The sequence below is a fragment of the Patagioenas fasciata genome, chromosome Z (genome assembly GCF_037038585.1).
Source record: "Patagioenas fasciata isolate bPatFas1 chromosome Z, bPatFas1.hap1, whole genome shotgun sequence".
Lineage (NCBI taxonomy): Eukaryota > Metazoa > Chordata > Aves > Columbiformes > Columbidae > Patagioenas > Patagioenas fasciata.
Genome location: NC_092560.1, coordinates 56,243,555 through 56,267,047, shown reverse-complemented (window position 1 = coordinate 56,267,047; position 23,493 = coordinate 56,243,555). Strand labels below are relative to the sequence as shown.

The 23,493-nt window shown below is 39.3% G+C and overlaps 2 protein-coding genes across 7 annotated transcripts in view; one reads left to right on the top strand and one right to left on the bottom strand.

Annotated features, from left to right (window-relative positions):
- Nucleotides 1–843, bottom strand: part of ERCC8 (ERCC excision repair 8, CSA ubiquitin ligase complex subunit) — a 30,455-nt gene extending 29,612 nt beyond the window's left edge. For 3 of the 4 annotated variants that reach the window (XM_065860301.2, XM_065860302.2, XM_071802493.1), the window contains exon 1: nucleotides 655–769. In XM_065860301.2, coding sequence (XP_065716373.1) covers nucleotides 655–731 — 77 coding nt within the window. In that variant the 5' untranslated portion in view covers nucleotides 732–769. Of the gene's footprint in view, nucleotides 1–654 lie in introns of all 4 variants that reach the window. The other variant, XM_065860303.2, reaches the window with a different exon arrangement.
- Nucleotides 703–23,493, top strand: part of NDUFAF2 (NADH:ubiquinone oxidoreductase complex assembly factor 2) — a 59,436-nt gene continuing 36,645 nt past the window's right edge. For 2 of the 3 annotated variants that reach the window (XM_065860305.2, XM_065860304.2), the window contains exon 1: nucleotides 877–1,065. In XM_065860305.2, the coding sequence (XP_065716377.1) occupies nucleotides 939–1,065 (127 nt within the window). In that variant the 5' untranslated portion in view covers nucleotides 877–938. Of the gene's footprint in view, nucleotides 812–876; nucleotides 1,066–23,493 lie in introns of those variants that run through there. The other variant, XM_071802494.1, reaches the window with a different exon arrangement.

Sequence of the window (23,493 nt, the reverse complement as noted above, 5' to 3'; positions counted from 1 at the left end):
TCAGCAGAAATATTAACAAGCCTTTCTATGCAGTCACCACTTTCCAAAAAAGCTGTTGTGAAGTTAATACAACCCTCTCATCTGATTCTTCTGCAACCTGTCAACAGGCCAAGTTTTGGAAAGAGGGAGGACGAACTGAAGCAGACACACAAGCAGCACAGAACTCTGGTTTCCTCACAAAGCGCAGCATGGCCGCACGCAAACTGAAGCACCTGGTGAAGGCGCCCAGACGGCAAGGGCAGTAACACTGCCCAGCCTAACGGCCCAGCCTTGCTCAGCCCGCCCCAGGCTGCTCATCCACGCACATAAACAAACAAAAACAAACATGAGAAACTCCGAGACGAGGCACGGCAGGGAGATGGGAGCCTCTGCCGGGGAGCCCAGGGGCTCCCAGCTCCTCCACTGCGGCTCCCCGCGCCCGGAGCGCGCAGCAGGGCAGCGGCAGGGCAGAGCTCGGCTCTCCGGGCCGGAGCGGCAGTGAGGGCGGTCCCGGGCTCCAGCTCAGGGCGGCCCGGTCTGGGCCTGGAGTGGGCTCCCCGCAGTGTCGGGCCAGGGACTGCAGCCACCGCCTCGTCAGCCTGCGGTGGCCGCCCCGGGGCCTCCCCGCGCCGCAAGACCCCGCGCTGGGCCCGGCTCCCCATCGGCCCCCGCTACCTCCGGGTGGACTCGGCCCGGCGCAGCCGCACTGGATCGTCGATCCCGGCCTGACGGGCCGAAATGAACCCCAGCATGCCTACCCCACGGAGCCACCGGCCGCAGCTCCGCCATCTTAGGCCGGGATTGGCTCGGGGCCGCCCGACCGCCACCAATGGTGAGCGGCGTTGCTGGCATGCCGAGGGCCCGTGGGCGGGGTCGGGCACGCGCCGGGGCGCAGGTGCGCGCGGGGCGGGGCCGGGCCGGGGCGAGCCGGGCCGGTTGGCGGCGACCTTGTCCGCGGGATGAGCGCGGCCTGGCGGGCTTTGCGCGCGCTGCGCCTGCGGCTCCTCGGGCCCGGCAAGGAGCTGGTGGGCACCGACCAGTTCGGCAACAAGTACTTCCGGGTGCCGCAGCACGAGACCCGCGCAGGTAGGCCGGGCGGGGGCGGCGGGGCCCGGCGGGCCGGCAGTGGCAGCTGGAGCCGAACGTGCGCACGGAGCGGTGTCTGGCGAGCGGCCAGACGTGCTGCCTCTGCGCGCCGTGTCTGCCCGCCGCTGCGGGGACCCCCGGCGGAGCGCGGTTGGTGTCCGTGTTGCTGCTGCCCGCGGTCAGCCAGGCGGTTTGGCGGCGGCGGCTGCCCGGTGGCGAAGGTGGGAGGCTTGTAAGCGGAGGAAGGGGCGCGGCTGCCGGGGTTCGCTGGGTGGGCCCGTTCTGTGCGGCTCGTTTGTTCCTCATGAGGCCGGTCCTCTAGCGCAAGGAAAAACCTGCGGCTGTCATCAGCAGACTTCAGACCGGAGACATCACTCTGCAGCAGCAAGGCAGCAATAAGCAAACTTGCTCTTCTTAATAATTTAGAGCACTTTTGGATATGTTTTTAAATTAGTTCCTGTGTGTATGTTTGCTCACTGCTAAGGAAGAACAGCCTTCTAGGTTACTACCTTGTGTTCCAGGAGCCTGGATGCTATTATAGCATGTCCTCACATCATTCTTTGCGCATGCTGCTGTTACCCTGCGTATTTATGTATAATTTATGGAGGGTAGCTTCCCTGGAGGAGTCTGAGTGCACATGGTACAGTATTTTGCAGTACTGTTTCCTCTCCCTGCTAAGGCTTGTTTCTCTGCTGTGCTCCACATGTTTTGTGTGACCACATCAGCTAGAGCACCCCCAAATTTGGAGACTTTCTGCCCGAGTACAATGAGAAAGTTTGAGGCTGTGCAGTCGCCTAAGTCAGTGCCATTCCTAAAAGGAAGGAAGGGCAAGAAGGGACACACACCTTCCATTCAGAAACGTGATGTCTTCTGGGTTTTTTTTGCCTTAAGAGCTGTTCTATTGATCTGTTTTGTTGTGCAACTTCACAAATACCTGCCAGTGACTTAAAGCAGGTCTGCTCAAACAAGTGTCCAGAAGGGCGATGTGCATGCCCCTTCATCAGCAGCATCTTTTTCCTCTGAGTTAATATCACAGTGTAACATTTCCAGGCTTTCTGCATCTTGCTTTCATCTTTTCGTCTTCTCAGTGTTGTGGTTCATGGTGACTTTGAGGAGCATACAAAAGGCTGTGTCTTCCAGCATACAGGAAGCAGCAAAAACTACAGTCAGGTTTCTTGTATGTCACTACTTCAGTGTCATTCCGTATTTACTAGTGAAAATGACTTTTTTATCAGAAATGCTCTCAGAGTTTTTCTTGATATTTAAATGATCTAAAGAAACCTAAGCCATTAGCAGAATGAAAGAACTCTGAATGAAGTAGGCAAGACTCCTCTCAGGGAGAAGAAATCAATGCTGATTTTTTTCATGAGAGTGTTAAAACATTGCGTTTTATTCTGTTGATTTGGTCTTTATTACATTAATTGATGGAACTCTACTGTTAGAATTGGACACCCTTGACTGTGAGTTGCAGAATGTAACAATCATTAAAAAGGGAGGGCCCTGCCTTGTCATTGACAAGGGTTTAGAATAGAAATATGTGGAGCCTATGGTGCAAAGAATTAATGTTTATTTCTGTCAGATGTGAGTTGCTCTTTCCTACACTCAGTCCACAGTCCAGGATGCTGTTGGATCCTGGGGCTTTGTCCACATTAGTAAGGAGCGGTAGGAGCAGGTCAGTGGATCCAAGTGGCTGATGCTGGATTTTCTCTTACCTCCATCACATGTGATTCAGAAAGTTTACTTCAGACTAAATTTAGTCTGTTTCCCAAGACTGAATGTCTACAATACATGTAGTTGGAAGTTCTCAAAAAGGTAAATGCTGCAGGAGTGGCCTTCACATTGCCTTAGCACCTAATATCCTGTTAATTTTTGAAATGTTTTGTGAGGATTGCTTCTTAAAAAAATCAAATTGTGCACACAGAAAATGCTCTGACATCCGAATCAGCACATGGTAAATAGAGGCAGCACGGGATTCACTGCAAAACCACACATGCTCTGAATTGCATCACTGCTGTAAACAGTCTCACAAATATTCTAAAATGTAGGCTGTCCAGGTCAAATTCAAGATGTAGCAACCATTACCTGTTTGTAGTCACAGAAAAGTAGTCTTGCATTCCTCATTTTGACTGTCTCTGAATAACTGGCTTAGTAGAAGAAGAGCTGGTGACTCGAATGTATTTCATTGTGGTGTAGGGAATTATGGTAGAGATGAGATAGATAAACAACAATATCGACTGTCAGGGGCATGCAAAGGTGCTAATTTTAACAAGTGTTTTGCCTTATTTTAAAAAGGTCTAATGATTAATGACAAAAAGATGAGCTTGCAAGTGTCACATAGTTCTGCTGGGTGAATATGGTTTGGAGATAAAGGGAAGGAAAATGTAAAACTGGAACTCTTTGAATCTGATGGTGTTAATTGTCTTGAAGGGGAGAAGGCGAATGTTGAAAGTCCCTACACTGTAAGAATAAGAAGTTAGTAGATTCAGTAAAGAAAGTAATTGCTAGAAATAGGAATTAAGAAGAATTTAAGTGTCAAGACAGAGGGCAAAGACCCCGAAAAAGGAACCATTCTGCCCACAGGAATACAAAAGAATTCAGAATTAGAGTAATTTTCTCAGAAGATAGGCCTTTACAGATGGTGGGACTGAAGGTACACTGTGTAATGTTTATCAGGGACTTTTATTTTCAAGTAAGAAGAAACTGTAATCTCCAAGTCAAGTCAAACCTTCAGCACTATGGTGAGGTTTGCTCATTTGTAAGAAAAGATAATTGTATTTAATGACGTTCTGCAAGTGTTATGTTTAACAGATTATCTTAAAGGGTTGGTGCCGATTAAATAGTACAACTGCACCGTGCTTGTCATGAGAGGTCCAGCTGAATGGAACATGGAAGATGGGAATAGACAGTTGGGTAGTGGTGACTGATGACTCATTTCAGTATCTCAGATGAATATTTTGCTAAGCAGACTAGATTTACCAATGTAATGCATTTATTTTTCTCGTATAACATGCTGTCAGGGCATTGCCATAGCTTTGCTACATGATGAATTGTTCTTGCTGCAGAATATGGAGTGATACTTAAAATGTTCGTGTTTTTTTAATTACAAATTCCTCATACAATTTATGCATTTATTGCAACAAATTATATCTTACAGGAAATGGCTTATTCCATTTTCCTTTGAAAATACTTTATACGGACTCCTAATAACCAATTTATTAAAAAAATGCAGGAAGATAAGAAGCACTAAATATTAAGATCTGGTATATATTTTTTTTCTAAAGGCTGATTAATGGGCAGCTTATATTTAAAATTTTTCAATATCTTCATTTGCACTGTCATCTGTTGTAGTGATTAAGAGTTAAAATGAGCACTCCATGGAATACAAGCATATGCAAGCTTTTATAAGAACAGTAGGTTAACAGCAAAAGGTTAGTTTCTTTAAAAGATGATGTATCAGTGCCAAAACCATGATTCAAGTTTTAAACTTCCGTTTGGCAAAGCAGCAGACTCAGATTTGACTTGTTTTGGAGTTGCAGCCTACCAGGAGCATCTTGAAAAAGCCCAAAGTATTCTGTATCTGTAGGTTTTTATGTGTTGAATAAACTCTCTGTCCAGGGATGTATGTGGCCTGAGCCTCTGATGAGAGCTTTGAGCAGGAAACTGCCAAGCTAAACACCTTTCTCAGTATTCTTGTAAATACCATTTGAAACAAAAGTGGCATTACCAAGTCTCAGTTGTAAATTTTCTTGCTAGTAACTGAGTGTAAGCACTGACTTCTGTGGAAAACCTTTTGTTCGTGTGAAATGCCTACTTTGGTTCACATAAAAGACCCGTTTCTTGTGGACTCTTTTTCTCCAGAAACCTGAAGTGTGCAAATAAGAAAGAATCTACATGAAGATACTAATTGCTCAATTGCCTGAGACATGTAGGATGTTGGAAATCTTACTGAATCCAGACTTCAATAGAAATAGGTAAATTTTAGTGGAAGTTAGAAAAAATTACAATTCTGTTGAGATAAAGGAATCATCTGGGATTGTAGCTACTTGTTTTCTGTTTTAGATAGTGGCATTTCCCTTTGTGCATCAGAAGTGAGGAATGGAATTTCAATTTTTCCCACAGTTTGCTATAAAATAAAATTTTATGTCAAAGACTAGACTGAAACATTCCTGTAATGCCTTGTGGTGAATAGGATAGAGTGGAAAGAACACCACCTTATCTCCACTTCTGAAGTGGAGCTCCGTTTTTGTTTTGGATTAGAATATTACTTTTCTCACTAGCAGGAATGAAGTCTGAGGAAGAGGCAGAAGCTGATTCCAATTGTATGAAGCATTCATAAACTGATTATCAGGTGTTCCAGATAATTGTCCAGAAAATTGGTCAACACACACACACACACAAGTTTTACAAGCTAGTTTTTCAAGTGTTGGTGGAAAACTAGTAAACTTGTCTTAATTTACATGTCTAGTTTTAAGATACTTAGGAAACAGAGAGTTTGAATTTTGGTTAATGAATATGAAACCAAATTTTAAAAGATTCTGTTATTTGGATATGGAAATAAGTGTAATGAGAAAGCGTTCCTTTTCACATAGGGAGTTTTTATCCAGATACACATTTGCATCCAGTGATAGCTGGTGGTTACAAGTTTGTTCGGATGGGGGCACCATTGTTTCAGAAACAGTGCATGATTGCAGCTTGCCTAATGTTCCTTTTGGGTGAGACTGCAGAACAGAGAAACCTAGCTCTAGAATAATTGTGTGTTTGTACAAAAATAAAACTTGCATTGCAAACTGCCAACTTCTAGGACAATAATTCTGGCATGACAAAATAGGTCCTCAGTCTGGGTGATGCGTTATGCAACAAAGCAATCACACTGCAAAGAGCTCACTGCAGATTATAAAAGCATTAATGTTTGAAAAACAGTGTTTAGGTGCAGTTATATGTTTTTCCTTCAGCTGCCAAAAGTGAATTGACAAGAAGCATGGTATATTAAACTTGCGGACTTGAAAATTCAGAATGGCAGTAAGTAGTCATATGGACAGGCAGTAACTTGCATGTTATCTGTTGACATGGCCAGGTTTGATCTTCAGTGTGTGTATTGATACTAAACTGGAATGCTAATCTTGTTGAATTTTACCTACCAGTGTTAAGTTTTACATGCTGTACATTTTTTGCTTTTAATTATTGTGGTTTTGGTTTGAGAATCTGCTTTGACTCATTCAGTAGAGGTGGGGGTGGAGGTGTGATGATTTTGGTTTTTTGAGGTCTGCTTGATGGCCAAAAATCAAATAGTAAAAAATATATCTTCATATTTTCCTTGTGTTAATAGCTTTCTTTTTACTGTATATAGAGAATGGAACAATAAATTGCTGGCTAGATATGTGTTTTTAATAGCTGGAAAAATCTTATTTGATGTTGTAAATCCTGCTGACTTAAACAGCTGCCAGCTGCAGAGTGCAGAATATAAGCCCTATTGGTAGTTGTTGCAAACATGTTTCTTTAGGCATGTCTTTTCTAGGAGTTAAAATAACTTCAGGATACCTGGGCTGTCTTGTTGAAGTTGCTTGCACTTTGTTTTCTTGCCTGTATCTCAAAAAGTGGTGTGACTCACCACTGCCTTGTAAGTTGTCACAGGTGAGCCTGTTATGGGTTCTCGGTGACAGGAGAAGGACAGCTGCCCCAGAAATAGAGCTTATGAAACCGTGAGCAGATTTGCCCATATTTCATCCTTGGAACATAAGAGTTAAGAGTCTTGCAAACATGATCATTATATCAATCAGGATGATTGGCCTATCATCATGCCTGCTCTATGGCTAAATTCTGTTGCTTTTAGTTTCATTATCCTGAAATACAAGGAGAATTTAACTTATTTTTCTGGTTCAAAAGGAGGGAAAAAAATGGTCATTAATATATTTATATAGGTACAGGTCACCTCCTCTATATAAAGCTTTAGGGTTTGAAATTATAGTGGCAAACTAAAGAACAGTAATAGGCTTGAAGTGTGTCTGTGGCTGGTACAGGAAACATTTTCTAGTATGTCTGTGTAATTAATTTGAACTCATTATTTGGATGAATTTGAATTAACAAGTTTATAAATACAGTCCAAATACTTTGTTAATTGTGATTGTCATATGAAAATTTTCAATGTCTGCTTTTGTTGGTACCTTATTTGGTGTATCTTTTTGGAATTGGTTTATTGCTATAAAATAAGACTAGAAAGACAAAGCACTTAAATAAAAGCAGAGGAGCTACATCATTATTTTTAAAAATAAGATAGAATAGAAGGGTAAAGAGCTGAACAAAAGAGTGCAGTTGAGAAACTGTAGTAAAAGAGAGGTTAAATAAAAGAAACTGAAGAAGGCTGGCATGCTACCCTGTGGGCCACTGTAACCTTTTCAGTTTCTCCTGAAGAACAGACAAGGTGGTAAGGAATTAGGTTTGACTTCTGCTTTGTACAATAATATTTTTGTGTTCTTTACAGATCTTTCAAATACCAAATAAAGTTTCTGTCCTAAGAGGCTTGGTAGTTTTAAAGTCAGGTGTATAGAGATAAGAACTTCTTTGCTTTGAGGACAGGGAATAATCAGTTTCATGCTCTGCCTCTGGGTACAGGAAGTACACAGAAATGAGGAACGCTTAAAAATGAGTGTGACAAGTTGAGGAAATGGAAATGATGACATAGGAAGGTAAGATCTTAGCTTCTAGGTATTCATTATTTATAGCTATGTGCATATGAAACTGAAGGTGTTACCATTTCACCCTTGAAGGATGAATTTGGCTAAACTTTTCTGTCTAGGTCATCTGGAGGCACCACCAGGGGGAATTATAGTCAGTATGAAATCTGCTTCTGATCAGGAGAGGCCAAAGAAAGGGTGCATTCTGACGGACTTCTGCAGGTGGTAGTCAGTGCTGTAGGAGTTGATAGGGTCACAAGCTTTGGAACTTACGAAGCATGTGGGCTGATTGATGTTTTATACCTGTAAGAGGGATGTTGAACTTAGGGATGGGGAAAAGTTGGTCCATACAACTACAGCTGGGAAGTTTGAATGGAAATATATATAGTGCTATGCAGCAGCATGACCCCTGCAATGCCTGGGGAGTACCCTGAAGATATGAACCACATCTGATTTTAATCTGGCAGAATTAATGCCCTTGAAAAGGGCTTAAATCCGTCACCGATATCCAGTCGGAAAGTGAAAATGGATGTCAGTGAGAATGGCATCACATCAGCCGAAAATGTTATTGATTGTTACAGTTAATAGAGAGAATGGGAGAGAACAGTTATATAAGGGTCCATTGCTCACATGTCATCAGTATTTCTACAGGGATGTTGTTTGGAAGCATATTGGAAGAAAATGCCTGTTTGGTAAATACGTGCTTCTACATTAGTAGCCTGTATACATTGACCTGACTCCAATTTCAGGCTTGCAGCAGAACTTCCTATAATGCAGAATTTCCAAACACCATATTTTTTTAAGCAGCTTAGACTTCCCACACCCACCAAAGTGGGAATATATATTCCTGTCAGTCACTTCTTCTCTGTAAGAAGGTGGCAAAAAGGTCCAGGACATAAATAGAGGCTTTTCTTCCAGTGCTATGGAGTAATTGTTTATTTTCTACTGAAAAATCTTAAATTAAGATGATCTAACGAGGTAGCTTAGAATGGCAGAACACTACTGGTTTTTCCTAGCCTCAGAGTCTTGCCCAGTTCTTTTTTTGGTTTTATCCATAAACATGATTTGTATTTTTTTCTCCTTTTTGCTTAGTGTATAGCAGTGGCTCATTACTATGATCAATAATGCTAAAATTTAACAGTTGTAACAGAAAGATACTGTGTAGTGAAGAAATTAAAATAAAATAATTGAGCTCAGTTGCGCCTTCATATTTTGTTGTGTAGAAAATTTAATGTATCTCACACTTCCATTTGGTCAGAAATACTCTTCATCACGTTTTGCTGTCTGTGTCAGGATGTACCACTGCAAAGGCTGACAGCAGTCAGGGTGAGGTTCCTCCTGAAACAGGGGAGGAATTCATTCAGGAGCATAGTCCATGTTTGATTAGTATAAAGATTAGTCATGTAGGTTGATAATGAAATCTCCCACTGCACTGTTCAAACTTAAGTGAGCTGAACTGTTGGTGGTGTTTCTCTCAAAGTATGGAGCATACGAGAGGAACTGAACATTTTTTTAATTCAGTACCATCAGTACAATAAAATGGTGCTCAGAGAAGACTTCCTTTTGTAGCCTGCCTGCTGCTTCTGGACACTGTGTGGTTAGGAATTGAGCAGGGGGTAGTAATGTTCGCAGTCATGCAGAGTGGGAAAATCTGTGGCTTCCAGTGGAATTGCAGGCAGTTTCCTGAAGCAGATGCATCCAGCAACAGGGTACTGAAAGAACACTTGTTTTGGTTCTGTAACCAAACTAATAACAAAAGATTTATTTTTCTTTTTTTCTTAGGAAATGACAAGAAATTTGGAGGACAGAGCTTACGGTGTATATGGAAAGAACATGAGCAAATTATTAATAAAAAGACCTTGTAATTTAAAAAAAAACTTCAAAGATAATTGCTTGAGATAAGCCACGTTTTTGGTGGCTCTTGTGAGGATTTTATGCCATTTTTCTGTTTGCTTGGTTCCTGGATCACTACTTCACTTTAGGTCATCTTGCATCAGGTATTGTCTCATTGGTGGTCCTGTGCCCCCACTCAAGGTAGTCCTTCCTGATACTTTTTCTGACCAGCATAAGGCCAGGGCACAGTGAGTTCAGTGTTAGTTTAATTTAGTTGTGTCTGAAAGCTTTTATCATTTCCCTATCAACAAGCATTCATTCTGTGTTTAAAGAAATGAAAAAAAAAAAAAAATTAATGACAAAGAGCTTCATGCTACATGAGCGGTGAAATGGTCAGGTTGAGCAAGAGAGATGTCTCAGCATTGGTTATTACGAGGAAACTCCACAAAGACTGCTTCAAAACTTCAGCTGAAAGGGGCGTTACTGGTTAGCCATCAGATTTTGTGTACTTGTACTGGAGAAGTGGTGATTTTTTTTATATACCAGTTAGAAATTGAAATATTGAATGCTGGTGGGTATAGTCATGATGATATTTAACCAACTGAAAACTATTTTAAACTTCAGATGAACTGATCTTGTAGAAGCTTTAAAAAAGCTTTTTCTGATGTAAACAGCCTCTAATTGTGAGACTATTAATGTTTCAGTTAGTGGTATGACTTTCATAAGAATATGTAATATATCTTTTTCTGGTTTTAGTCAGTCAAGAAATACTAGTTAATAAATGATAACTTGAGTGTGGCCAACCCATCTGTTATGCTTTCTTTTTTACTGTATCAGACTTTGAAAAAATGGACTTGGACTGTTTTTCCTTAAGAAATGAGAAGAAACTGATTCTATTGAAGTAAATGACAGAACATCTGTTGCCTTCCAGAATTCCACCTCTCTTTTTGCCATTCTTGCAAGAATACCTACTGAGAGTTCCGTATGTAAACGTCTATTTCATTTAATGCATGTGGCATGTGTTGGATTTTGAAATTTCAGTCATCTGAAGTCGAAAAGACACGTTGTATAAGCCCTTTTCTGAGCCAGACCTGGAAAATAGATATCTCCGTGATTTGGGCCTGACCCAGATATATAATGGCATGGGATAAAGTCCAGAAAAGTGGAGCCAGGATCTCCTGTGAAAGTAAAGGTGAAGTGGGTTGACTCAGTTGATTCATGCAAGTTTGCCATTGCTACAAGGGAAAGATCTCGTTCTTTCCTTACCTTCTCTCCCTCTTGCTGGCGGTGGCACTCATGAGACCTATTGCTGCACTGGTTTAACTCAACACAGTAGAAAAAAGTCAGCAAGTGGTCCCATGAGCTATAAAGCCAAGGCAAAGGTGGAGTGTGGAACCTTTGAGCTAAAAGGTTGGAGGTTGGTGACTATGGGTGGGGTAACCTGAGAGATGTGCCAGGGGAACACATCCCACTTTCTATAAGCAGTGTTTTTATAGGGTTACCTATGAGATTCTCATGGTTTTTTTATGTGTGTTAGAACAAAACATGGATCTTTTATATGAGAAAGAAATGGTGGTATTTGCTGAAATACAAAGTTTAGTGTCATTTGTTGTTATGATTACAGGTTTTTGGCAGATTCATTAAACACTTTTCCAGTCCTGGAATAAGCTGTTTTAACCCTGTCACCAGAAGAGAAGATTGCCAAATTGAGGTTTTTAGCAGATTTTATAGGAAGTTTCTGCCACTGGAATCTCTGCTAATATTTTACTTACTTTCAGCTGGAACAAAGGTCTGTATGGTCTGTGCAGATCTCATACGGTGGTAAGGTGACACTTCTAAAAAGCTCCTGATCAGTGCCAGACCAGGGTGTTCCTCTGGGAGGAGGAAATAGGTATGAAGCCCCAGTTTCTTTGGGGGTCATATTAATTTTTAGACTTTTGCAACAGCCACAGTATTCCCCAATGTGATTAAGTCTGTCTCCTCTGAAAGGGGAATACAGGCAGACTCTCAAAAGGGAATGATTGATTGTCTGGTTTCTGCTGTTCCAATGTGCAACAAGGCAGTTCAGTGCAGTCCATATCTCTGACCCTTGTCTCTTCTGTGTCCTCTGGGTGTTTACATATTTGTCTCAGTAAAAGAAAGGTGGCTATTCCAAATCAGAGTTAGAGGCCTTGAATGCCTAATCATAACAGCCTACCAAAATAGTCTCAGTGTATCAGAAATCCAGCAAGAAATGTGCTAGTTGCATAACTCACATAGTTTGTGGTATATTTGGTATTTTGCTTTAATAACGTTGAGTCAGCTGGTGAGCAGGCAATTCAAATAAGGCACAAACATGGATCACTCAAGCAGCCTGGAGCCAGTTGCAGTCACACTTTCGAAAGGAAGAGAGCTTCAACCAGTAACACATCCTGACCTCTTGAGTGAGTGACAGCTGTGCAGTCTGGCAGTCAGTTTTTTATGAATTGTAGCTCTGTCTGTGTGTCCAAAGCTTGTAGTAAAACTATGGGTAGTAACCTTTTGTAAGAAGGATAGTCATGAAAGTATCTACTAGTAATGCATTTGTATATTGTTAAAGTATACAAGAAATCAGGACTTTTAACATTTCTAATACAAATTACTATCTCATGACCCAAAAAAGACTCAGCGTTGAATTATATCACATGGTTGCATAGCTATAAATATTCTTAATTTACCATGGGAGTACCTCATCACAAGTGTAATTCTGGGAGAGGGATGGAGAAGGGTCAGATACCCATGTTGTACTACTCGAGGGAAGATGAAGCTGTCTAAGATACTATTATGTTGGATGTCCACATCTAAGTTTTCACTCTGGATGTCTGCTGCTATGAAGATCTTGCTGCAGTGGATAGTGGACTTTACCATGACGAACAGTAGGAAGACACAGGTGTGCTTTCCTGAATTTCCCATCTTACCCACCTCTCAGATAAGAATGAATCGGACAGTGTGTGAAGATGGAAACTGATCGTCAAGGATTTGTGTTAGCTATTCCTTGCTAAAATTTATTCATCTGTTCTGATGGAAAACCTGTTATATTGAATGCTTTTTTTTTTTTGACTCAAAACATTTCTAAAGTCTTCTGCAACTTGAAAAAGTTTATTTCAGTTGTCCTTACTTAAAAGTTTGGAATAGCAAAGCGTTTATATAGTAATTGGTAGTTTCAGATGGCTTACCAACATGCACGTACTTTTACTTATCATGCAAGCTGAATACATTTGGTGGTCTGGCTTGGGGCAAATTTTTATAGCTTGGTCGCTATTCTTTAGAAAGGAATGTAATAGAAATGCTGGTACAGTCAAGACAAGCTCCTTTGTCTTGATTGTCAGAGACAGTGATTAAAATATACCAACTTGGAGATTCTGTCCTCTTTTGAGCTGAAAGGGCTTGTGTTCTCTCCCTCAGGTGTTCTTGGATCACTGTAGATGTAATACCCTGGGTGCAGAGTTCATGAAGGAAATCTTTCTATGGTAGGAAGGTATGGCATAATGTGAAGCAGAAGTACAGCTAGCTAAATGTAAATTAAGAATTACATGGGAATAAATCATGTGAGCTAGAAGAAACTGATAGTCTGTGATAGTTGCACAGTGGAAGCCAAAGGCAATTAAATGTGATGCTTTGCTCTGTTCAGATGTATAAAGTGTAAATGCAGACCTTCTTTATACATGTGTGTGTGAAGCAAATAAATTTTATATACTTTTCTTTAAAAATGTTTTTGTCATTTTTCTGTTGGCAGGCATGTCTTGAGACCAGTATGGCTTCAGTGGCTGGCTTCCTGGCTGGCCAGGGAGAACAGATGTATTAAACAGTCTAAAGAAAATATTGTTAGGCATTATTTGACACAAAAATTACAGCTATGAGATCATATGTTCTGCATATTGATCAGGTGTGGATTTATGTAGACTGCTAAGTGAATTATAAGCATCTTTACTCTTGTGCTGACATTGCTCAGTGTAATGCAAGAGCAGTGATAATTCCTGGTCATTGTTTCTGGCAGGCCCCTTTGCTGTATATCTCTACCCTTCAAGTGCTTTAAAAAGAAGACAGGAAATATTGAATACTTAGTTTCTCCCTTACGACAGTTTCATTATTTGTAGAGACCTGTTTTCTTTCTCCCATGTTCTACAAAACAAATCTTAAGAAGAAACACCTCTTTCTGAAACTGGAAAAATGCAAAAGAATTACATGAGGAGAATAATGAAGTTCAGTTGCTGTGTGGTGAAATGTGTTTGTTTATATATGATTATTTCAAATTATTGACTTTACAGGAGGAAAATACCCTGCTGTAAAGCTACTTCAGAATTTTCTTTAATACTGGCCAAAGAGCAACAGCCATCTCTGTACTTTTACGTTATCTTTCTGGCTATTGCAGCACCATTTCTCCCATCCATGTAACTTAAATTTATTTTCAAGTATTGCTTTTTTTTTTTTTTCTTGTAAGTGTATTATGCTTATGAGCTACAAGCCATTGCATTTCTGAGTACCTCCTGTCTAGCCAAGTGTCCTAGTTTTGTTACAAACAAGACAAGTTTCTTTTTTAGTGAATTTTCTTTTCAGCTAAAGTCTTCTTAGTAACTGCACTTTTCTGAAGTAGGATACATGTTTTGGTAGACATAGCAATGGAATGCAAGGTCATTGATAAGGATGCATGTCCCATAAGTGAGAGAGGTGAGGAGGAGCGAAGTGAACAGGTGACTGAAACTGACCAACGAAGTATTCCATCCCATTCACATGATACTTTATATAAAAGTGGGAGATCATGACGATCTCATCCCTTTTTCTCTTCTTCAACTATGACTGACACCAGAAGACCCTGCTTGTTGTCCCTGGCAACTGAGACCTAGTGACAAACTTTGCATCCCTGAATCCAGTTCCGGTTGGCTGTAGGGTCCAAGCCAGGATTTCTGGGTGCCAGCCCTACAGTTGCCAGAGTAATTCCGATTTGCTGACTTTCAAGATTGATTTTGTATATTTTGTATTATTTTCTATATTTTATTAGTAGCATTAGTAAAACATTTTTAACTTTTTCCCAACTCTATTGCTTTTTGTCCTTATTTGCTCTCCTATCATCTGTACTTAGTGGAGAGTGGTGGCTAAGGGAGGCTGGGGGGGAAAAGGAGGTTAACAAAGCATCTGTCACAGTTTATTGTCACCCTGCAATCAAACCTTGACACCAAGACAGCAGAAAATATGTTTAGGTTAATTGATACAGACCCATATGTGATAGGAGTCAATCTGTTTCAGGCTATAGAAAGACAGAGGAGTCATAGAATGATTTTGGTTGGAAGAGACCCTCAAGATCATCAAGTCCAACCATAATCTAACTCTAGCACTAAGCTGTGTCCCTGAGAACCTCATCTATGTGTCTTTTAAACACCTCCAGGATGGTGACTCCACCACTTCCCTGGGCAGCATGTTTCAATGCCTGAAAGACAACCCTTTCCGTGAAGAAATTTTTCCTAATATTCAATCCGAACCTTCCCTGGTGCAACTTGAGACCATTTCCTCTTGTCCTATCAGAGAAGGGGACAGTTTGCAGAGGAGTTTGGAAATGAAGTCGCTTGTAGCCAGAGTGAAAAATAAAAATTATGGAGAGGGTCTAAAGACAGAATGGAAGTGTTCACTCTGACTAGAAAAGCAATTTTTGCAGCAGTATTATAAATTCATGAGGAGGGTGGGGTGCATATGTCACGTCAAGAGAAAATGACGTCATAGTAACTGAGCCCGGATGCGAGATTTAGCAGTGTGGAAAATCAGGAAAGTTTTATGGAAAAAATCATAAGCAGAAAGAACCTCTACATTTGAGAGAGATCCTGAGTATAGAGACAACAGAAGTCTAACTCTAAATAACATGAAGAAAGGAGAAGGATGATGGCATTCTTAGTCATGATTGTGGAGAAAGGAAGGAGAATAAGATCTGATTTAGACATGCTGATTTTAATATTAAGGTCAGGCATCTATTTGGAGGTGTCAGTCTTGAAATTCTTAGAAGAATTTGGTCTTGTATGTGATGGGTGAACCCTGACAGTAACCTTGAAACACCTGTGGAGGCTCTTTAGTAGTAATTTGTATCATAAACAAGCAGGGAGAGATTTGTATTATACTATGGCATTCTGTACTACAAAATACTTGTCTGAAGGGTGTTGTGTTGCAATGATTGCAGTGTCTCCAGAGGTGAAATAGCGAAAAAGAAGAGGGGATCAAGGACAGCCAGTGCCAGGAGGCAGTGGCCTTGTGAGATAATTATTAGTTACATGTTTCTGAGACCAGCTGTTAGAACAATTGCTGCAAATCCTGTGCACTGGAGTTTTCTAGCTCATCTGGCTGTTCAAACTGCTGACGCATCAGAAGAGGCTGGAAGCCAATGAAGTGGCATAAAAGAGAAAATATAACTATAGCAAGAAGGGGTATGGTGGGCGTGTTTTGAAAGCAGTATTGTTGACAGACTATATAGAGGAAGAAATATCATGAAAGACGAAACAAGTGTACATTGGAGATAGGGTGATAGAGGTCAAAGGCTTGAATCAAATCAGCGATTTTCCTTTGTAATGAATATAGTTAGAAAGAAATGGGTTTAGAGAGACTGAAAAGCACTTATCAGTGGGAGATTAAATGTTGGATGGTGATAGTTTTTTAGGGTTTGGTACATTTATAACTGCTGTTTGAAGGAATAAAATAGCTCAGAGAAGGGGAAGAGAACAAAATTGTGTAATATGCATTTGAGATTTAGGAGAGTCGTACTCTGCAGAGATTTTGTGGTTTTTTTTCTCCACCAGATATGGAATGCATATTTTTCGCTCACATTAATGCACTGTGCATTAATGCTTGTTGTTTCTTCAACATTTAGTTTGAAGTATTGCATAAATGTATAATGTGACATAATAATGTCAATTTAATCTCTGCAGCATTCAATGCATTGGTTTTTGGGATGTGCACCTGCTGCTTAGAAGGGACTAGCTTTCACCTTAATTTGAATTATTTTAGGTATTGGTCCAGTTAACAAAAAGTGAGAAACTCCATCTGTTTGATTGTCATGTAGGAGATTGTTTTAACTCTGAAGCACATTATCATATCTAAAATTGACAGCATAATATGTTGATTTTTCTATTGTTGTTGTTGTTGTTATTATTTATTTATTATCCCCCTTCCCCCCCTCCCCCACTTCCCCAAGCTAGCTCTTGGTACAGTTTTTATTAAAAAGAAGCAATTCTCTACTTAAAATCTCAATTGATGAGGTTTGTGGCCAGGCAAGTTATGATATGCATGCAGTCCTCACTAGATTTTCCATTTCTTCCTCACACCCTCAAGCTGTGAAGGGTATGGCAACCACTGTGCTTAATTTTAGTAACAATTCAAAAGCAGCAATAACACTACCCCTTTATGAGTACCCTGTTAATGAGTAAGTAGTTAGTGTCCTGCAGAAGAAAGGGCATGTGTTCCTTTTCCTTAGGGTGGCATCTTAAGGCATGTTCCGTGGCTGGCCTTCTGTCGTACTGGAGGAGAACACAGATGATGAAGCTGATATTTCTGTCAATTTAGAAAGTTTTGCATTCTCAGATCGAAGTCTTTTATTTGCAGAATGTTGTTTTATTGTGAGCCTTTTCAAAAGAGGTTAGAATTTATTTCCCAAGGGTTATTGGCAGACTGGAACTTTAATGTTACTGTAGTTGAAGTTCACACAGTAAGTTAAATCACATCACTATTTAATATTTTTTAAACATTAGCACTTTAAAATGTTGATGTTACCTTGAAATATTATGTAATAGAAGACCCCATAACTGCTAAGTGAAATTGAAGGTGTTTATAGGAGGTAGTTTCTAGGCTAGAGTTGATAGTCTGCGTGAATAAAATGACAAGCAGTTGGACTGACACTGGCATAATGGAGTTCTGATGCGTCTTGTAAATGAGGGAGTGAGCATACAAAGATTCAGAAGTGTTTCTGTAGTGTATTGAGCTATTTCAGCTGTTATCTGAAATTTCTCTGAAATTCTGTGAGATGAGATTCTGACTATGTATTCAAGCCTGTGACAAGATATGTAGCTGTAGTCCAACTACATAAACTAAACTGAGGAGAAAAGAGGGCACTAAAATAGAATGAGCTTAGTAAAAAATGTTGACCTTGCTAATTAGGAAAAGATATAATGTAAGAAGCTGGCCAAAGTATAAAGAGGAACCTGGAGCTGGCTCAAAAGAAAAGATGCTACTGGGTGCATCTGAAAATTGGCATAAGTGTAGATGAGTGATAAACTGCTGAAGATGAATGAGAACTAAAGCATAGTAATTCTGCGTAAAGAATAACTTGTTACTTACTATAAGATGGGAGAGAGAATACAAAATGTTTAAAATGCACAATAGAGACTGCACATTAGAATATTTGGATTAGTTTTTTTCAAGTATGAAAAACACTGAAGACCTAACAAAGAGTATGTCTACACCTGACAAGCAACAAAATAGTAGGCTTAAAGGAAAGTAATTGATAGTTTCCTCTGTATCAATATTGATGAGTATTTAGATAAAATACTTAAACGTTGTTTAATAGGTGATACAGAAAATAGAATGGAGACAAAATTGTTAGAAGATGGCTTGTCTGATGGATGTATGGATTCTGATGTTGAATTAGTCTAACATTTCAGTTATGACTCTGTGTCATCCATGGGCCATCCTCATGTGAGATGTTTTACCCTTTTCATGGCCACCTTCCCAAAAAAGAAGGTGGATCTCACATCCTTCCCTCCTTTGCTGTTTCCAATGTGTGGAAAGCCTTGAACAGAAGAATCCATATTAGGAAGTCCCATATTCCTATTTCCTTTCCAGTGCTTTCCTTTCTGTACTTTTTCATCAGGGCAGTACTCCGAGCCTACTATTTGTGATGCAGATTAGAAAAGCAACTCCATTTAGAGAGTGTTTAGCATCTGTGTGTTTGCTGTCAAATGCCAAATTCTATGAGATTCATGCACTCCTGGAAGGGAGGTTTGTGTAGAGGAGGTGCAGTGTCATTTGAAGCAACTGGAAATATTTTTCTGGTGGTGGTGTTTGTTGGTGGGTCTTTGTTTTGTTTTTCTTCTCTCCATGAAGAGAAATGCAAGAGCAACAGAAGGGTGTTCGGACTAATCTTTGAAGTAGCAAGTGAAAGAAAACCAGGTTTGTGAAACAACCACTGAAACTTGTGCTGCTTCTGGGAGGGACTAGGAATGCAGTTGTAAATACTACTGAGCACAGAAGGCTAGGATTTCATGACAGATGCGTAAAATTTAAGTTTAGTGCTTGTCTTGTTACATCAGAGCTGTGCAGAACTCTGCTGTTGTGCACTCAGCCTAATCAGGATATTTTTTATGATTGTAAATCTTATTGTTGATCTACTTATTGATAGCAAATATTTGAAAATTAGATTGAATGTGTAGTATCATAGAAAAAGGATAATATGTGCCTGATTATGCATTAACTAGCATGGCCTCACTCCAGATGAGGCTTTCACAACTATCATAAACAATGATGTTGGATATCACTGAGCAACATGATTATTTACATTGGTTTGCAAAGAGTGAACAGTTCTGGAACACAAGTATTCCAGAAACATGCACACAAATCAGTATTATACTGAGAAATATTTTTGAGAAACTGGAGATTGACCATGTTTTCTTTTAAAAGATAAACCTTTTGTATATTGGAGTGATGCCATGTTATTATAGATGACATTATCCAAGCAATGCTTATAGAGTTCTAGAAATATTTTGGTCTTTTTTAGGAAGGATAAAATAAGCATTTCTAGTCGCTTTTTATTTTCAGTAGGGCTTTACTTGATCAATGTGGCAATTTTTCTCTATGGATCCAGCAGCTGATGGAAGCACTCTGTGTTTACTTGTCCCTCATGGGCAACAGAAAAGGAGAGGCCATTGAAAGAAATAAAAGCAGAAGGGAGATGAAAAAGCAGGCACATAAGAATCAAGCGATCTCTAGAAGAACAGATAGTTTTCAAGTTGTAATGTTATTTTCTCCATTCTTGCTGGTGTCCAAGTGCTCCTCCCCAAGTTCTTCCTGAGAGCATGAAGTACAAGGACATCCCAATGGACAACTTGCTGCTGTTGCAGTGCGAAGCTGTCGTGTGTATCACTCCCGTGTTTACCTGTTAACATGCCATAAACAATTGAGACCATGTAGAAAGTTTGAAAGCTAATTTTCCTAGAGAGGACTTATCTTTTATGCCATGTGGTGGTGAATTAACTGACAGTCCTGCAATAACAGGTATTTAACTGCTATATATTTTCTGTTTTGAAAAATGTTTATTATCTGCATCACAAGGTGTAATTAAAATTCATATCAATTTTTAAGGAGATGCTTTTAGTGTTTTATAAGTGGATTACCTTACTTAGATTGTCATGTTACAAAATACCTTTGATCAGAAAGTAATTGACAATTACAAAAAACAAAAAGCAGAATCAAACCTTTTTGTTTATTTTTATTATGCATTTCACTTTGGGCTTTGCTTGCTTCTAATATTGTCAATGATTATGTTGTATTTTAAAACAAAAATCAGCCTCAGAATGTGGTGGTGCTGCCATACTTTCTAAGCAAATCCATGTTAGATGTCTTGCCATTTACAAACTTTTCCAGTTGCCTTTGGAAGAAGGTGAGAAAAAGGAAAACTTCATGAACTTCTGCACATCTGTGTGTGAGGTGTTATTAAAAGCAAAGCTATATCAACTGTTTAATATTGTTGGCTATTGAGTAGAAAAGCCAAGGAAAATATTGGGGTAATGTTTTAGCCATGATTGTTAGAAGACATGGGCAAGGCAAAGTTTGTAGATAGAAGGCAATTTTTTTATTAAAACAACCAATGGTATTTTCAGAAAAAAAAAAACTGACTTTTGAGCCCCAAAACGTATCTTCAGTTCTGAGTCAGAAGTATTTTGATGATAAATATGTGAGTTTGGGGACATGTGGAAAGAGGACAACGCAATCTGCAGGTGGTATACCTTAATGCCATAAAAATTACAATTTTTGTTTATTTGTAATACTCAGAACACCTTGCCGAAATGTAAGTTTATTGTCGCCCTAGGCTTATCTGACTTGTGACGTTACTACTTGACCCATTTTTTTTTTTAATATCCACAGATGACTGAATGCCCTCACACAATTTGTTACATAACATAAAATTCCAAAACTGTTCTGCTCAGGATTAGTGTTCTTTTTAAAGTTATGTATGTAATTGGTATGCTAACAACTTTCACAGCTCTATTGGAAGGAAAAAAACAAATCACACGTGTTGAGTAGCTGTACGTATGGTACCAGAAGGTGGCACTGAAGAAATACGTAACATGTCTTAGATTTTTGTGGAATGGCATTTATTTGATTTGTACTACACTGAGGTTTTTTTTGTGCAGCTTTGTATTCCTTATTACTGCTGTTTTGAGTTTTCATTTTCTTGCCTAAGTTTTAAATTACTTTAATGTTTTCAGTTTTGGTTTGAAAGCCTGGAAGTTAGGATGTCTGAGTCCCCACAGAAACTGGAAAATTCTGCACTTTCATGTATTTGGTGGAAGTTTTATCAGCTCCCTTCAGAAGTGCTTCGATGCTCTGCACTTTAATAAGGCATCATAGCCTAGAACTTGAAAGAGATGGATAAAATGGAAGCAATTGTTTTGGAGAAGTAGAGTTGAAGTTTTGAAATAATGTGGGACAAAGGTAAATGCTGAAACTGAACAGGAACAAGTGTCCAGTGATGGTGAATTTATGCAGTTAGGATGGAATCTTGATGCCTGTCCTTCATGTATATTACAATGAGCTCTATCAGTAGTACTCTGGATATTTTGTGAAATAGAACCAAATGTTCTTGTTATGCCTCCCTTCCTTTCTGGCAGGCTCCACAGATAAATGTAACTAAATTATCTCGTATTCAATAAGCTGTTATAATGAAAGCTATTGTATTGCATTCAGTAATTACCATTCTTGCCATCTACCCTAGCAGAACCTTTAGCTATACTCAGGTGCTAAAGCTTGTGACTGAAAATTTTATGTGTTACTGAATATTTGCTTTACTGTATAAAATTACTGGCATTAAAGAAGAGTTTGGTGTGTGCTTTTGTTTTGCTGCTAAAGCTAATGAATATATGACCATGGGAAACTGAAATCAAGTCCCAGCATTATTTGATCTGGGGTGTTGTGACTCAATGAAGCAAAACCAGAGATCTGTTGAAATAATGTTTTGAGCAAAGGTGGGTTTTTTTGGTCATGCTGAGCAGGGAACTTGCATTCTAATAATAGCAAGTTTATAAGGGTCAGTTTAAAAAGTGTGGTTTGAGAGGGAGCCCAGTAGCTTTTCTCTGAGTGACTCACCCCTCTGACCTGCTTGTTTGCTGGAGCATAAGATTTCACGTAACTAGTGGAAGTTCCATCCAAAACTGCATGCCAGCATTCTTTCCTTGGGCCTCTTCTTGAGACAGACCTGATTTTTCACATAGACTAGTTCTCTCAGTTTGTTTTTTTTTTTATAAGTAAGCCATACTTAAGGTTAAGAAACTAGTCAGGGGAATTGTATAGATCAGCTAGTTTCGAGAGTTTGGAAACATGATCAACCCTCCAGTCATTCCAGTTCACATAAGAGAATGAAGTGCAGGTAACCAACAGGGAGTGGGGGCACCTTCACCAAATAGTGGTAAAACCTCAGTACATGGAGTCTTCTTCAAGGGAATTATTCTGTAGCTGCTCATTTTTAAGGTTTCTTTCTTTGTTCTGAGAATTAACTGGAAATTTGGTGTATGAAAAAAGAATTTATCCCGTTGAATTCTTCTGTAAACTGAAAGACAGTCTTGTGTTTTGGAATACGGTATTTGCATTGAAACATCCAGAACAGAATAATTATTTTCAATGTTAGTAAAGTACGTTCAGTAAGCCCACCACCCACTTCACCACACATTTATTTCTGGAGAGAAGAAAACAAGTAGAAAGACAGCCAGTACATACCTACATTAATAGATATATTGTCATTATCGGTGAATTTATCTTTGTGAATGCTATTTTTATATATGAAAATGAGAAGAATATGTTATAAACAGACTATTTAGTTTGGTTACAAATTGGAAAACGTAGTATTGTTTTACATATTTCATGGTAGTGTCTACAGAAGAGAGAAACAAATGCTTTTTTAAAGCAAAATACTTAAGCTGCTGTAATATACCTGATAGGCTGCTTGTGCTTTCTAAGCTACTGTAACAAGCAGTAATTCAATCAGAAATTGTGTTTTGCTTTATTGTATTCAGACAACAGCAAACTGTTCCAAACTGGACTAAGTTTCAATTTTAGTCATTTACATGTATATTTTTTCTGTCAACATTTAAGTCAAAATATAGAATAAACAAGCTGTCTTTGTGAACTGTACTTGTTGTCCTTGAATGTTACCCATTTTGACACTATAAGAAATAATTTGAGTTTTAGTACAGCTAATTTCTGGGGTTTTATCAATGCAAAATACTGTAAAATGAATAGTACATTCAAATAACTGATTTGAGAGCATTTGAAAGGCCTTTCTGAAGGCATTTCTGTTTTATTCTACTACTAAAAATAATAGAAAATATAGTTTTATTTTGCTGTAAAAGAAAAAACAGGTTATTTTTCGTGGGTTATGATTTAACCCTTTCAATGGTAGAGAGAGATAATGAGGGGGAAAATGACTCATCTCAAGCTGGTAGGCACTATATCTAGGCTAGCTCTATTTTAGTTCAGCTCAAATTCGAACATGATAAAATTGCAGGAATTTACAATTCAAAGTGTGTTTCATCAGGGAGAAATCCACAGATTGTTTTGACACTCAGTTAGAAATTCAGCATGAAGATGGACGTCTCATGAAATTTGCAGCTGCTGATTGAATTTATATTTCCATAAAGGCCATCAACAGTAGCAGCCTGCAGGG